The sequence below is a fragment of the Podarcis vaucheri genome (assembly GCF_965113315.1).
Source record: "Podarcis vaucheri genome assembly, chromosome: 12".
Lineage (NCBI taxonomy): Eukaryota > Metazoa > Chordata > Lepidosauria > Squamata > Lacertidae > Podarcis > Podarcis vaucheri.
Genome location: NC_138750.1, coordinates 22,922,754 through 22,936,989, shown reverse-complemented (window position 1 = coordinate 22,936,989; position 14,236 = coordinate 22,922,754). Strand labels below are relative to the sequence as shown.

The 14,236-nt window shown below is 39.9% G+C and overlaps 1 protein-coding gene across 5 annotated transcripts in view; it reads right to left on the bottom strand.

Moving 5' to 3' along the window:
* The window catches only part of THRB (thyroid hormone receptor beta), a 191,586-nt gene that overhangs the window by 35,450 nt on the left and 141,900 nt on the right, over positions 1–14,236 (bottom strand). For 3 of the 5 annotated variants that reach the window (XM_082193525.1, XM_082193527.1, XM_082193524.1), the window contains exon 5: positions 3,617–3,698. The exons of 1 other annotated variant lie outside the window; for it this stretch is intronic. In XM_082193525.1, coding sequence (XP_082049651.1) covers positions 3,617–3,632 — 16 coding nt within the window. In that variant the 5' untranslated portion in view covers positions 3,633–3,698. Of the gene's footprint in view, positions 1–3,616; positions 3,699–12,410; positions 12,941–14,236 lie in introns of those variants that run through there. One more of the 5 variants, XM_082193528.1, reaches the window with a different exon arrangement.

Genomic DNA, 14,236 nt, shown 5'->3' with positions numbered 1-14,236 from the left:
ATTTCATCAAATGAAACATCTATAATGTTTCTGTTACAAAAAAGGAAATTCTAACACTATTTGCACACACCTTTCATAAACACTTTCTCAGCAATATTCTGTGTTTTCCTTACTGGGAAGTAATGTTATACTAAGATTCCGAGAAATAGACATATTTTAAGGCTTAGAAGAATGGGTATTCACTTTTCAATCCAGCCTACTTCACACTCAAACATTCAATTAATCGGACGTGGGGCAAAATAAAGTTTCATATCTACAGGTTTCCCCCCTAATAGTTTACATTGCCGACTATCATTCAGAGCCTAGTGCTTAAAGGAACTTTTAAGCATATGACCTTTTGTAACTTGTTTTTACACTTGGCTGTACATTTTAATATCCTTTTAAATAACATTTTAATCAATGCTAATTAGGCATAACCACCTTAAGATGCAAAAAATAAAGAAAATAATACATCTTGGCAATGTTATGAGTCGATAATGAAAACCTTGCTGAGGAGAAAGTTTTCCAGTCAATCTGAAAACGTACCAGCCAACACACGCACAAACATATATCTAGACAACAGGCTTAACGGCACAAAAATATACGTATATACACAAGCTTTCTGAAATTAAAGTAAAAGTAATGGCAAGTCTTTGTCTTTCACCTCCCGTTGCCCCCTCAAAAAACACCCTTTCCCAATCACCTAGCAACATCTGTCGCTGCTGCTGCTGCTGCTTTCGATTCTCAATAGGCAGTCTTCACATTCAAAGATGTAACTGAGCCAACGGAGAAAAATTGCAGGTGTAAAGCAAGCAAACGGACAAAATTCAGGTGGATTTTATTTTTTTTGTCACAAACAGAAAATCCACAAAAAATGGCATTTCCTACCTTTCTTCTGAGAGTAGGATGGCGATTGCCCTTGAGAAAAAGTAGGCTTTTCTTCGGTGAAATATTCAGGTTGGTTGTATTGATGCAGGGCCACGTCCATGTCGGAGTACTCACTTTTAAAAACGTTTCCAGGGTAACTACAGGTATACGGCTGATTCACCGCCCAGGCCTGTTCCATATAGATGTTATTATTGTGCAGGACCTGAGCATCGCAACTGCTGTAACTCTGACTATCTTCGATATAAGTGCAATAATCAGAGGGCTGCATGTAGCAGTTGCTGCTGGCAGCCGGGCGAGCTTCATATATTTCTTGCATACAGTAGTTCATTTTGCTATCCTATCGTCAGCCTTATATTTTACATATGCACACATGCGCTCACATGCATATACACATGGAAGCCTGCATACGCATGGGGTGGGCAAGAGAGATGAATACGCAACACCCTGGAAAGTCGACTGCAAAATTGTATGTTTAACTTTAGAGCGGTGCCCGATGTGCTAATACCCTATTTATATTAGGGATAGACCGAGAGCTCTCCTGCCAGTCAAACATATTGGAAAGCAGATTTATAACAGTCAAAGGTCTTAATCTGTGACTGTATGTTAATTCCTTGAGAAAGATGGCAGGTAACATTGGCCACCAGACAAAGAGGTAATGCCCAGACAACCCCACTGTTCCACAAGTTTGGGGGGTGGAATGATAATTTTATAAAGCTACTTCTGTCTCCTTTCAGTATGATTAGAAAACGATTACAAAGGCAAGAGCACAGAAATGCCCCTGGTGTTGTCAACTTAAGTGTGAAGCATCACAAAGTACACCCAGGAAATCCTTGAGACGATATGTTCAAAATCCAAAAATCAATAATCCTGGTTTTCAGCATTAACTCCTAGAAAATCCAATAGTGCTATGTTGATGACTCAAGCAGTATGTCCCGCTTTGCAAAAATTTAGCGTCTAAATCTGTCATCTGCTTTATTGATTTTGATTGACAGAATGATTTGTGTAAACCTTTCATGCCTTACATACACATAGGCCAAACTCCCCGCTGCTCACTAATTTAACACATTTGCAAGAAAGCAGCTTTTTCAAACTTCAGTGATTTCAGTAAGCAATTTTTATTGAATTCAACAGGTGGGAAATTTCAAAACAAGCCATCTTAATCAGCAACAGAATAGTGCTTAAATGTTAAAGTTAAGCTTAATTGGTTTGCCAGTTACATTTCATTAAATTGCTTTTTCCCTATGATTCAATAATGAAGAGCTGGCTGTTTTTACATCTGTCTCATTCACACACTTATGCTACAAACATTTCAAAATCATTATGCAAGGGAGTCGCTAATTAGATAAAGCCTCCTCAACTTTAAAAATAAGAATGTCTCATATTCATTTCAGGTCACACACAAGCTCTTATAACCAGCATTTAAAATAAAGGTCTCAAGCAATTTTAATGAATGCCACCATTACAGTAACAGTGCAAAACTTCTTACAATTTTTGTTGTTTTTCTTGTTTCGCTAGCATCAAGCAGTTTTCCGAAAAGTTGAAATTTACTCAATTAAAAGGGGTTAAAGGAGTGACTGTAAACACAAAAGACTGCATATAAATCAGCAACTATGTTTTCAAATGCTTTTAGAAAGAAGTTTATCATACTTCTTCCTTCTTTTCCCTGACAACTGTCATAATTTGGGGAGGGGGGGCTGCTTTGCTAACTCTTCAGAAGGACAAAACCATAAGCTGTCCAATAAGGATCTGAAGGCATTATTTTCGGTCTATTATTACAGTTGGGGTTTCATTTGCACGCTCCAAAATGAACAAGGACAATTCTTGAGGGCACTTCACATGGAATAAAGTGAGTGTCAAAAATTGGGAGCTTGTCAACTTTACTTTTTATAGGCTTGGATCCAGAGATGTTCCTACTCACAGAAGTTTCAGACTCCTGATTTTGTGTGATCCCCTTTTCCCCCTTTAACACACACACTTGTGTGTCTGAATGTTCACCCCATTCAGAAAGGTCACCCGACTCTCAGAAGAGATACTGCTAAAGACTGGGGGGTACTGGACAAGGGGATTTCTGGATCCAAGCCATTTTTAAAATTTTATTTTGATGAAGGTTATCCAACAACGTCTAAGATGTAACTACTTTCCACTATGGATTTTTGTGCCTGATAGCCATTCTACATCGGAGGCACAGAGGTTTTTCACATTTATATTTCATTTTGAAATATTTAAATTGAGAGTTTTTAACATAAAAATGTATATCAAGGTCTGCTTCTTCTGCTTCTTTTTACAAAAGTAAATAAATAACCTGGTTTAAAAAGAAAGCTGAATTGAATAAAAACTTGGTACAGCTTATATCTTAAAACTGAATTGACATCTTCCTATCATAGACAATGAAGCCTTTGATTCTGTTGCTTAGGCAAAAAGAATTTTCAGCGCTGAAAGTCATCCATCTCCAGTTTCTAACTTTTCTACTAATACGTGTTTACTAAAAGCTCAAGAATGTTAAGGTTTCACTTTGACACCAAACACTGTTCTCCAGAAACGTCTCCTGTTCCATTTCAGTTTATTTTATGCCAAGACACCTTTCCTGATCATGCCGTTGTTTTCTTCTGTTTTAATAAAAATAATAATATTGACACTAAATAAATCAGGATGATTGGCTCTTCCTAGTCTGTGGACATGTTTGATTTGGTGTTAAGTTTTTTTCTTGGGTATAAGCAAGATATATTTATTTTAAAGCACTAATATTCACCTAATATATGATCCATGTAAGCAGGCAGGCAGTCAATCCACTTGAGATATTTTGGGAGTGGTTACTTCAAAAGGTTGCCGTTCTGTATAAAAAATAAAATAAAAAACCAAGCAAGTAATCCTTTGCCTCCTGCAGGGAAAGTAGATTGGCTGACATGACTGCACTCAACATCACTTGAGTTTTTCCATCCACTTCCAAGCGAAGTGGAGTGCTCTTTGTGTGCATTGCACATGTATAATGCAGCGGAGATTTAGAAAACATCTACCAACCAACATGTTTCTGTTTTCTATTACAGTGGTACCTCTGGTTGCAAACGGGACCCGTTCCGGAGGCCCGTTCGCAACATGAAAAGCTCGCAACCTGAAGCGTCTTATCTGCACAGGTGCACAGTGCAATTTGGCGTTTGTGCGCATGCACGAAGCGTGATTTGGCGATACTGCGCATGCGCGAGCGGCGAAACCCAGAAGTATCCCTTTCCAGTACTTCTGGGTCGCCGCTGGATGCAACCTGAAGAAACGTAACATGAAGCAAACGTAACATGAGGTATATGACTGTACAACAACAGAACCACACACACACACACACACACACACACACACACACACACACACACACTTCAGTTAAATACAGATGGCATGAATAAGCCAAAGTTAAGTCTTTTTGAATTCAATGGGAGTTAACTCAGCGTCCAATTCTCACCTATTGAAACAGTAAGGTGGTACCCAAAGTAAAAGGTAAAGGTAAAGGGGCCCCTGACCATTAGGTCCAGTTGTGGCCAACTCTGGGGTTGCGGCGCTCATCTCACTTTACTGGCCGAGGGAGCTGGCATACAGCTGTACAGCTTCCGGGTCATGCGGCCAGCATGACTAAGCCGCTTCTGGTGAACCAGAGCAGCACACGAAAACACTGTTTACCTTCCCGCTGGAGCAGTACCTATTTATCTACTTGCACTTTGACGTGCTTTTGAACTGCTAGGTTGGCAAGAGCTGGGACTCAGCAACGGGAGCTCACCCTGTCATGGGGATTCAAACCGCGATCTTCTGATCAGCAAGTCCTAGGCTCTGTGGTTTAACCCACAGCACCACCCGCGTACCCAAAGTAGTGCTTAGTAATTCCTTGTGCAAATGGAATGGCTTCTGCTTACACACCGGGAATTTGCCCTGCTCTCCTCGCCTCCATGCATTCCTGAAATTGGTTCTGGAGATTCCCTGAACCTTCTGGAGCACAGACTGGGGATGGAGGGCTGAGAGAAGAAAAAGTTCTGCTGCAGAAGTGGAAGCTGTTCCACATGCACAATTATTTACTTGCATACTGCCCAAGAGGACCTTACTGTGCTTAAATTTAGCTGGATGGTGTCCTGAATTTTCTAACCATTAGTTGCTATAATATTTTTTTTAATGTGAAGTACTAACAGAAAAATAGGGGCAATGGTGTTATAGCAAGAAATCTTAATACTTCTAAACATTGCCATTGTGAAATGGTTGAAGTTGCAGTTTACTTTTCTTGGGAATATTTATACCAAACAAATAATTTTTAATATTCCAGTATCTAGATAAGACAGGGGTCAGCAAACTTTTTCAGCAGGGGGCTGGTCCACTGTCCCTCAGACCTTGTGGGGGACTGGACTATATTTTTTGGGGGATGAACAAATTCCTATGCCCCACAAATAACCCAGAGATACATTTTAAATAAAAGGACACATTCTACTCATGTAAAAACACGCTGATTCCGGGACCGTCTGCGGGCCGGATTTACAAGGCTGGATCTGGCCCTCAAGCCTTAGTTTGCCTACCCATGAGATAAGACAAAAATGGTGCATCACACATTATTTGGTATATCGCATGAGCTAAAATGATACACATCAAGTGCCAATGTACAGCCATAGCTGGGAATATCATTTAAGTTTTTTTTATCGGCATCTTTGTTGGGATGAGTATAGATAAAACGGGGAAAAGGAAAATTATGCATTTGTTTTCCACAAGAAATAGCTATATGCCATTAGTAACATACACATACAAAGTAAAGAGGTAAATAAAGTAAACCTTGTGGGGACTGCACACAAGAAGTGAGCTTATTTTAAATAGACATTTGTTAATTACACAACTAATTGATAGTACCTGAAAGCTATATATCAAGCCTGTTTAAAATACAATATGTGGGACCAACTTGCTATAAAGCATATTTGCTGATATATAAGATGCGAGATAGAAAAGGGAGCTGAATTTATTATACTCATTTTACTTAGACATTCAGCACACAGACCATTCAACAAGCTCTCAGGGCCGTTTCATTTAGGTAATTCTATAAATTATCAAGGTGACTTCAACCATCAAAATAGAACAAACAGTTAACTAAAGTATGAAACACAAACAATTTAAATAAACTACACAAGTTTCAACAGAACTGGCTCTCCTCAGGGCGTTCAAGAAAGTAATCTGAAAACTAAAATGAAATGAAATATTTCTGAAATGTACTGTTCTTAGAAGAACAAGACTGCAAACTGAATTAATTTTACATTGGTTTGAAAAAGAACAATTGATTTAGTTCTTAGTTATGCTACAGCAATTGCTGTAAACGCACAGACCGCTGAAGGGAAATCAATAGTCACAATATGGAGTAGAATCTGTTAATGTTTTGCTCTCTCAATTAATGTTCTCTGATGCTCTAATTTTTTATGGGGACACTTAAAAATATTTTTAATGACTATATCAGGAATACTTTTGCTAAGGGGACAAACTTTTATATTTTTACTACGTAAGGGCTGAGCCACATGACAAAAGCTGGTAGTATAACAAGGATAAAACGTTTGACAAGAAAATACTTCTTAAAAATGCTTGCTTAAACAAGAACTGAAGTGGATGACGTTTCCACTTGAAATATGTGAATATTTCAGATCTGAATGGAAAATTTGGTACTGTGGACAGTTACCGTAGAAACATAGGCTGCACCATCACTGTTAAAATTAAAACGGCTTTCAAAGCTGCTTGATCTAATCTGCAGAATTTGACCCTTAAGATACAGCTGTGGAAGGATAGCTTTTTTATTTTAAAAGAAGTATTTAAAAGTTCTGCCATCCTTACTTGCATAATACAATGGTCTTTGTACACTGTGCGGCATTGTCTGTGTGGTATATGGAAATATGTGGTACAATGGAAAAAGAAGATGTAATATGGCATCAATGATAAGATACTTTTATAACTGTGTTGGTTGGAAGACTTGGCACAGGCGTGAGGAGATCATTATTGTCCGCTCTATTTTTGACAGAAGTTGTCACCTTTTTGTGCAAATGTAGCAAAAATGGCATCACCCGCACAGAAAGGTGAGGCATCGGCAGACTCAAGAGTAAGCTGAGGTTATCAGGAGTGAAAAATAAGCTTTAGGAGGAAAAGTCTACTCTCTGGCCCATCAAAAAAATTAGTTTCATGATCTGTGGAAACTCACACCCTACTTCAGGTGCCGGATTAGCCCTGGTTTTACTCATATAACAGATGTTTTTAAATAAATAAATAAATAAATGGCCAGCTAACTATGCTGAGGTAATTTGCCTCAAAGCATCTGGAACAATAAATGGCACCAACAGCAATTTCACAAATATATCTGCTTTTATGTTCATTTCCCAAGATTATACAGAATGGGAATTGAAATGTAGAAGGTTCTTTAAAATACAAAGCATAATGGATGGTAGAAGGTCATAGGTTCCTGAATAACTATGACAATTCATGAACTAAAAGGCTGTAATTTTCCATTTTGAGGGCAGAACATGTTGTCCAGAAGCCATCCACAGCCCAATATGATTTTGCACGTGTTGGAAATGTACTTGTTCCTACACAGAAAAAGCTTGGTGTAATAAAAGATACCAGTGGCTCACAACTTGCCACGGTCGACTTTGCACTTCTGAGTTCCAGGATTGATGCAAAGAGTGGGGGGGCTTGCTGTTTTGGTGCTCTGTTGTCACTCCCTGCTCTGGCTAAGAAGGTTACATTTAACCTTCATTTAACCAGTAGTCACATTTGACTACTGAGGTACTCAGAATATGGCTACTATTAGGCCCGGCCTTTCTTCCAGAGCTGGAGGGACAGGTGGGAGTTGAGATGGCCGTTTTGAGTGATGGGCACCATGACCTTTTGCCAAAACATACCAAGTGTGGAACCTGGGACGCGGGTGGCGCTGTGGGTAAAAGCCTCAGCGCCTAGGGCTTGCCGATCGAAAGGTCGGCGGTTCGAATCCCCGCGGCGGGGTGCGCTCCCGCTGCTCGGTCCCAGCGCCTGCCAACCTAGCAGTTCGAAAGCACCCCCGGGTGCAAGTAGATAAATAGGTACCGCTTACCAGCGGGAAGGTAAACGGCGTTCCGTGTGCTGCGCTGGCTCGCCAGATGCAGCTTTGTCACGCTGGCCATGTGACCCGGAAGTGTCTCCGGACAGCGCTGGCCCCCGGCCTCTTGAGTGAGATGGGCGCACAAACCCCAGAGTCTGTCAAGACTGGCCCGTTCGGGCAGGGGTACCTTTACCTTTACCTTTACCAAGTGTGGAACTGGAGGACAGGATAGCATTGGGCTTCTGAGGTCCTCCAAAAACCCTTTGTAACTGCCAGGAAGCAGTCTGTCCTTCACCTCCAGATACAGTGGTACCTCAGGTTACATACGCTTCAGGTTACAGACTCTGCTAACCCAGAAATAGTACCTCTGGTTAAGAACTTTGCTTCAGGATGAGAACAGAAATCGTGCGGTGGAGGCGCGGCAGAAGCGGGAGGCCCCATTAGCTAAAGTGGTGCTTCAGGTTAAGAACAGTTTCAGGTTAAGAATGGACCTCCAGAACAAATTAAGTTCTTAACCCAAGGTACCACTGTAGGATGCTGGGACTGGCTAATGGAGCATGGGGGTGTGCGCTTTGTTAATTTCCCTGGGGAGCTTCCGGGAGTTGCCCAACCTAGGATGCAGACTATGGGAGGTATTCCACTAAGCTGTGCTCAGAGCAGACTGACTGAAATTAATCAACCTAATGAAGACATTTTCATTCATTTCAATGGGTTTACTCATTGACTACAATCCACAGACCCCATCCTAGGTTGGGAAAGATGCTCCTTTAGGGTTTGGGGGAATGCCTACTGTTTCTGCTGCCTTCTTTTACCATTCAAGGTAAGTTTCTGAGCCCTGTGGCAAGGAAAGAGAGAGGTGATAGCAGTCATTTCATGAGTACGCTAAAGTTTGCGCATCATCCCTACATTCAATTACATCTGACTGCAACACTGGGAGGGGAGGCAGCTAGCGGCCATCAAGCTGCTCCTTTCTCTTATTATTATCATTTTCTCCTATTATTATAAGATCAGATTCCATTATTGATTTAAAAAGTAAACCTCGGTGGCTGCTGAAAGACATATAGACACAATAGCAGGAAAGACCAGGAACAAAGATGAAGGCAATTCAGCTTTTCAGTTTATAAAGTACAGGGGGAAATTGCACACCTAAAGGTTGTAATGTAAACATAAGAATTTTGTTGAATATCCAATGGTATCAATGGCCAGTAAAATATGATCCAAATTGAATCAGCTACAATTGGTTTAATTTGCAATGAAGAGGCAATATCAATAGCATGAGCCTCAGAAGGATGGGGAGATGAAACCGTCAAGTTATTCAAGACAGTGGCCTGGCTCAGATATAATAACAATCATGGTTTGTTGGTACAAGCACAAACTTCAGATTCCCACACACATACAAACACACACACACACGGTCTCTTTTGCACATGGCAGGAAGTTTCCACTTTTTTATAAGCTGCAGTTTCCTAAGGAATTTGTGGTTCTTGCCAATGAACACGTGCAAGCTTTTTTAAAACAAATTTTAAAAAACCCTGATTTAATGAGGTGCTGTGATGAAGCAACAGCCTAAAGTAGGAGTACCCAGTGTGGTACTACCAGATGTTCTGAACAACTCTCAAAGCTACAGTCACCATGGTTCATGGCCAGGGAAGATGGGGTGTAGTTTGCAACATGTGGAGGTCTCTACAATGGCTACCATGGGGCTATAGATTTTGATAAAATCTTCCTAGCACTGGCCCCTGTGGCCAAACTTCCAACTGTATTTTTGAAGGGTCCTTGTAAGGGCAGAGAAAAGATAGGGAAAAGTTCTCTTCTGCTTACTTGCACAGACTCCAGTGGGCCTTTTTAGTGCATAGAAGCCATGAAATTCAGTTACTATTGGATGACAAGTTCCGCCTGCTTCTTGTGTGCAAAATTGTGCTTCAGCTGCAACAGCAGTTAGTAAGTGGACCACCACCCTTTTAGAACACTAGTGTGCTAGCCCATGGAACCTATTTTCAAGCAAACACATTTATCATCGCATATGATCCGCAAAGATGCACGCAAACCGAATACCCAAACCTACAGTATGCACTGCTCTGGGTTTGCTGGTTTCCATGTCTTTATTTCTGCTAAGCGCAAACAGCACTTTAGCTGCGCTCAGAAGGTATATTTCTTGCATATTTGTGAACTGCACTTTGTGTCTCTTAGTTACAGAGTGCATAAGCCCATGCCACCTGAAAGCCACTTCACACACTCTTACTCTTTTTTCCATGACAGAAGTTAACAATAGTGTTATAAAAGCACATTCAGTAAAACTTAATGCACAAAGGACAGATACCTTTGTCTTGTCCACATGTAGGATGTGATAACTCAGGGCAGAAAGGAAGCTTTTGATGGCCACGTACACTTTGCATTAAACATGCTTTTCCTGACCTGAATATTTCGTTTACAGCACAATCCTATACACATCTACATAGAAGTAGGCCCCACTGATTTTAATGATACTTGCTTCTCAGTGAGTAATATAGGATCGCAGTCTTAGTATCATAAAAGCAGCATTGAACGTTACATATTTTAAAGCTACAGGTATTGTTGTTACGTGCATCTCTAAAGGGGAACAAACCCCAAAGAGCCGATTGAAAATAGTCCCATATCTGATGTATATTATAGCTTGCCGTAATATATTATTCAGTTTCTCCAGTTTCACACCGATAATTAACAGAGCACAAGAGACATAATAAACCGGGAATAACAGACAAGTGACTTCAGAAACTACTTGAACCATGTCAATTCCTATGTTATTTCTAAGCAACTAAATGTCAATATCTTAGATTATAATTTGTAGAAATAAAACCATGTATCTCCATGGAAATGAGGGCATATACCTAGGGATGGTTTTTCACTGTAAGATTCTATCAAGGCTCCTACTTTGGATGGTTAGAGTCTGAAGATCCCAAGAATTAACAATCGTCTACAAGGCATGATAGGACTAAATGCAACTTCTCCCACAACTATGATGTAGAAAACTGAATTTACCACAGATCTCTCCTTAACACAACTTCTAGAGGTACAGGTGTCCTCAATAAAAGTTAGAAGGGTCCTGTTCCCCTTACAGAAAGCCCAATATATTCCTAAGGAAAAACCACCAATTACGCTAAAGATGAAAGAAAATAGTTACTAACTAATATAAAACACACCATATACATTGATGTTCCACTGAGATAAACCAGGCTTGTGACCACTGATATGCGGATTATTGGTTATAAGCAAGACCAACTGACTTATATTTTCAAGGCATTTGCTTTGCTAAACTGACCCGCTAGTTCATTTTTCACAAATCCTAAATTTCTCAAAGTGGCGCTCTCTCATTTTTATTTTCTGTTAACAGCTGCATGAAGCAAGCTAGCTGACTGTTTTGAAACAAACGCGAAGGCATGCATTTATAAAAATACCCAGTTAATGAAAATCTCACTTCAAAGCCTGTTTTCATACAATTTTCAAAAGCTAGCTTCAACCGTTAGTGTTAATAAATGGAATAGCCCCATGTGCAAGGCCACCAAATTCATTAAGCTCACATGTGTCTAGCCACATGTTAATAGATATTAGCTAATTAGACTGCTTATCACTTCACAATTCTTATTTATCCTCTTTGGGGTAAAATGTTTTCTTACATTTAGCAATGAAACAGGATGGAAAATAACAGAAGCCTTGGTGGAACTGTCTGGGAGTCTTCTGACAGCCCTCAGTAAGATGTTAAAGCGATCAACACCTGACATCTGTTAGCAAGGAGGCATTCTGAGGTAAAGGGCTCCCAAATCTGAAGAAATCAGGTGCTTAAACCAGTTTAACTTTTTCATGAGGTGATAGCCTTTGTGACATTATAATCTTTCCTCCTGATGTGACGCAAGGATTTAAGTAGAAGAAAACAACTACTGGGCCCCTCCTTTCACAGCAGGAGACAAGAGACTTCTTTTTTTAGGCACGAACATTAACAGATTATATACTCCAGTGAAAATAAAATAGGCATATAAATGAAACACCACTTCTGTTGCCAAAAGGATAAAATAATTACATCTTTCGAGGCTGTCTGCAGGTGGAAAAACAGAATAGAAAAACACAATATACTCTTGCCAGCTCACTGCTTATTAACATTCAGCCAGTAAACAAACTGACCATAAATCTGAGGAGAAAAACAACTAATTAAATTATATATCCATGATGCTAGAAAGTGATAGGGCGTATTTGACGCTTCTACTTAGCATTTGCTTTCTTAAAGAGGAAAAATAACACTAAAATATATGCAGCTGAACATGTAGCCACTCTAAACAGTAAAACAATAGGCAAGACAAATTAAAATAATGATTGCTTGAAAAAAATAATGTTGATGATTACTATAGATGCTATTAATATGATACAATTTACTGTTTACGGCCTGACTAGATCACATATAAACTGAATTATAAAGATCTGCTACACTTTGCATAATCATTCCAATTACCTTTACATTTTGTCTCTTGCATTTGGTATTCCTTGACATTTGTTATGCCTTCAACATTCATATCTGTGTGGCCTGGCAGGATCACTGAGCTAGTCCATGCTCTCGAAGCATGCAGGAATTGTGTAGGCTGGTGTCCGATTCTCAGCATATTGTTACTTTCACAGTGTCTTTTCTTACATAAATGCCTGTCTGTTATGTCTAGGATATTCCATTTATATTTTCTGCCAGGAAAGTGCATCAGCCCATCCCAGGATGGAAGGCCATGTTCTGGAGGCTTGACAAACACTGGTTGACAAGCGGTTGGCATTGCCAAGATCTTGTTTAGCTGTGGAGTTCTGGAAAGCAAATGTTCCCCCACTTCTCTCGATCGGGTGGAATTCACATGCATCGCCCAATGAATGCACCGGTAGAAGAACGCAGAGGTTTTCCAGCAATGCACTTTCAGCCACCATGGTCAGTTTCCATTCGGTGCGGTTAGACACATCGGTTTCCCTTCTACGAAATCCAGCAAAGGCAGTTAGGTTTAATTGTGCACAGGTAGAGCCAACGGATGCAACTTTCGCCAGCGCCACGTCTAGAACGTGGGCCCTGGGCAAGTTACCATCAATTTATTGCCTTGCTCCTATGATCATTTGAGGTCTTGTGGGTCGAAGCTGGTCATGAACAATTTTCAGATGCTTAAAACACAAAACATCAAGGATTCAGCCTTGTTTGACTTTGTTCTTATTGTAGGCTGACCTGAGGGACACTCTGTTACCTAAGGCCAACATTCTTATGTGGGCACACTTAGCAGTTCCGGTCCTGCTACTACTGCCTCTCTCTGCTCGGCTTTGTGGCCGCAAGATGGAATCAGGTGCCACTCCTACCTTGAGGGTTTTAACCCTGCTGGCCTTACGCACGTAGCAGGCAGCAGCAATGTAGAGCATCTCGCAGAGTTTTGACTTGCTAAAGTGTATTCAGCTACACGCTGCCAGAGGTAGTGGAATGTTGTAACCCAAGAGCAATGTATGTATGAAAAAAAAAATTACATGAAAGATACCCCGTGTAAAGGTATAGCTTTCAATGTAGATAATATTAGTAATGGTTCCTTCAGAGAAGTCTCGGGCAATTTCCAGTCATTAAAATTTGATGCAGATGGTTTTATTAGTCACGGCCGATGTTTCTGTAAAATGCCATTTTTAAAAAGCCATATGAGGATGGGCATATATTTGCGAGAAACTAACTTGAATCTATTATGCATTCTGTTTTTAACAATTGCAACCATTTCACTTGAGTGAAATTTTCCTTCACATACAGTATATGTAAAACGGTAATGGTGAGCAATACACTTAACTATAAAGCAGAAATGTACAAGTTGCAATTGTGGTATTAGAAAACTACAAGCCATTCTCCCATATTTGTCTTCCTCTCATGTTTAGTAGCCACACATTTTAAATCTCTAATTTTCTAGCTGCAAGCCAAGGAAAAATATTAGCAACTGCAACCTTCTTCTAATTTGATGTTGTCAATAATATAAAGGCTGCGAAAGTGCCTAAGGAAAGTGTCTGACTAGACTAAGAATAATTTGCAGTGAACTTTAAGTAGAACTTCCTGTGACTGTAACGGCATTTGCTTTGTAAAAAAATGACACCTTAAAGGTGTTTGTCATAAATGTGTTTCTACACATTAGCAATAAGGAAACTGTATTTTTGTTCAACAGCTATTTTAAGACTGCACTTTCCTGTGACATTCCTTTGCACATATTTTAATTGTGTACACCATAAAGTAAAATAAAAAAGTAAAATAAAAATACCAGATAAGCCCATATCACTTTGGTTGCGTTGAAG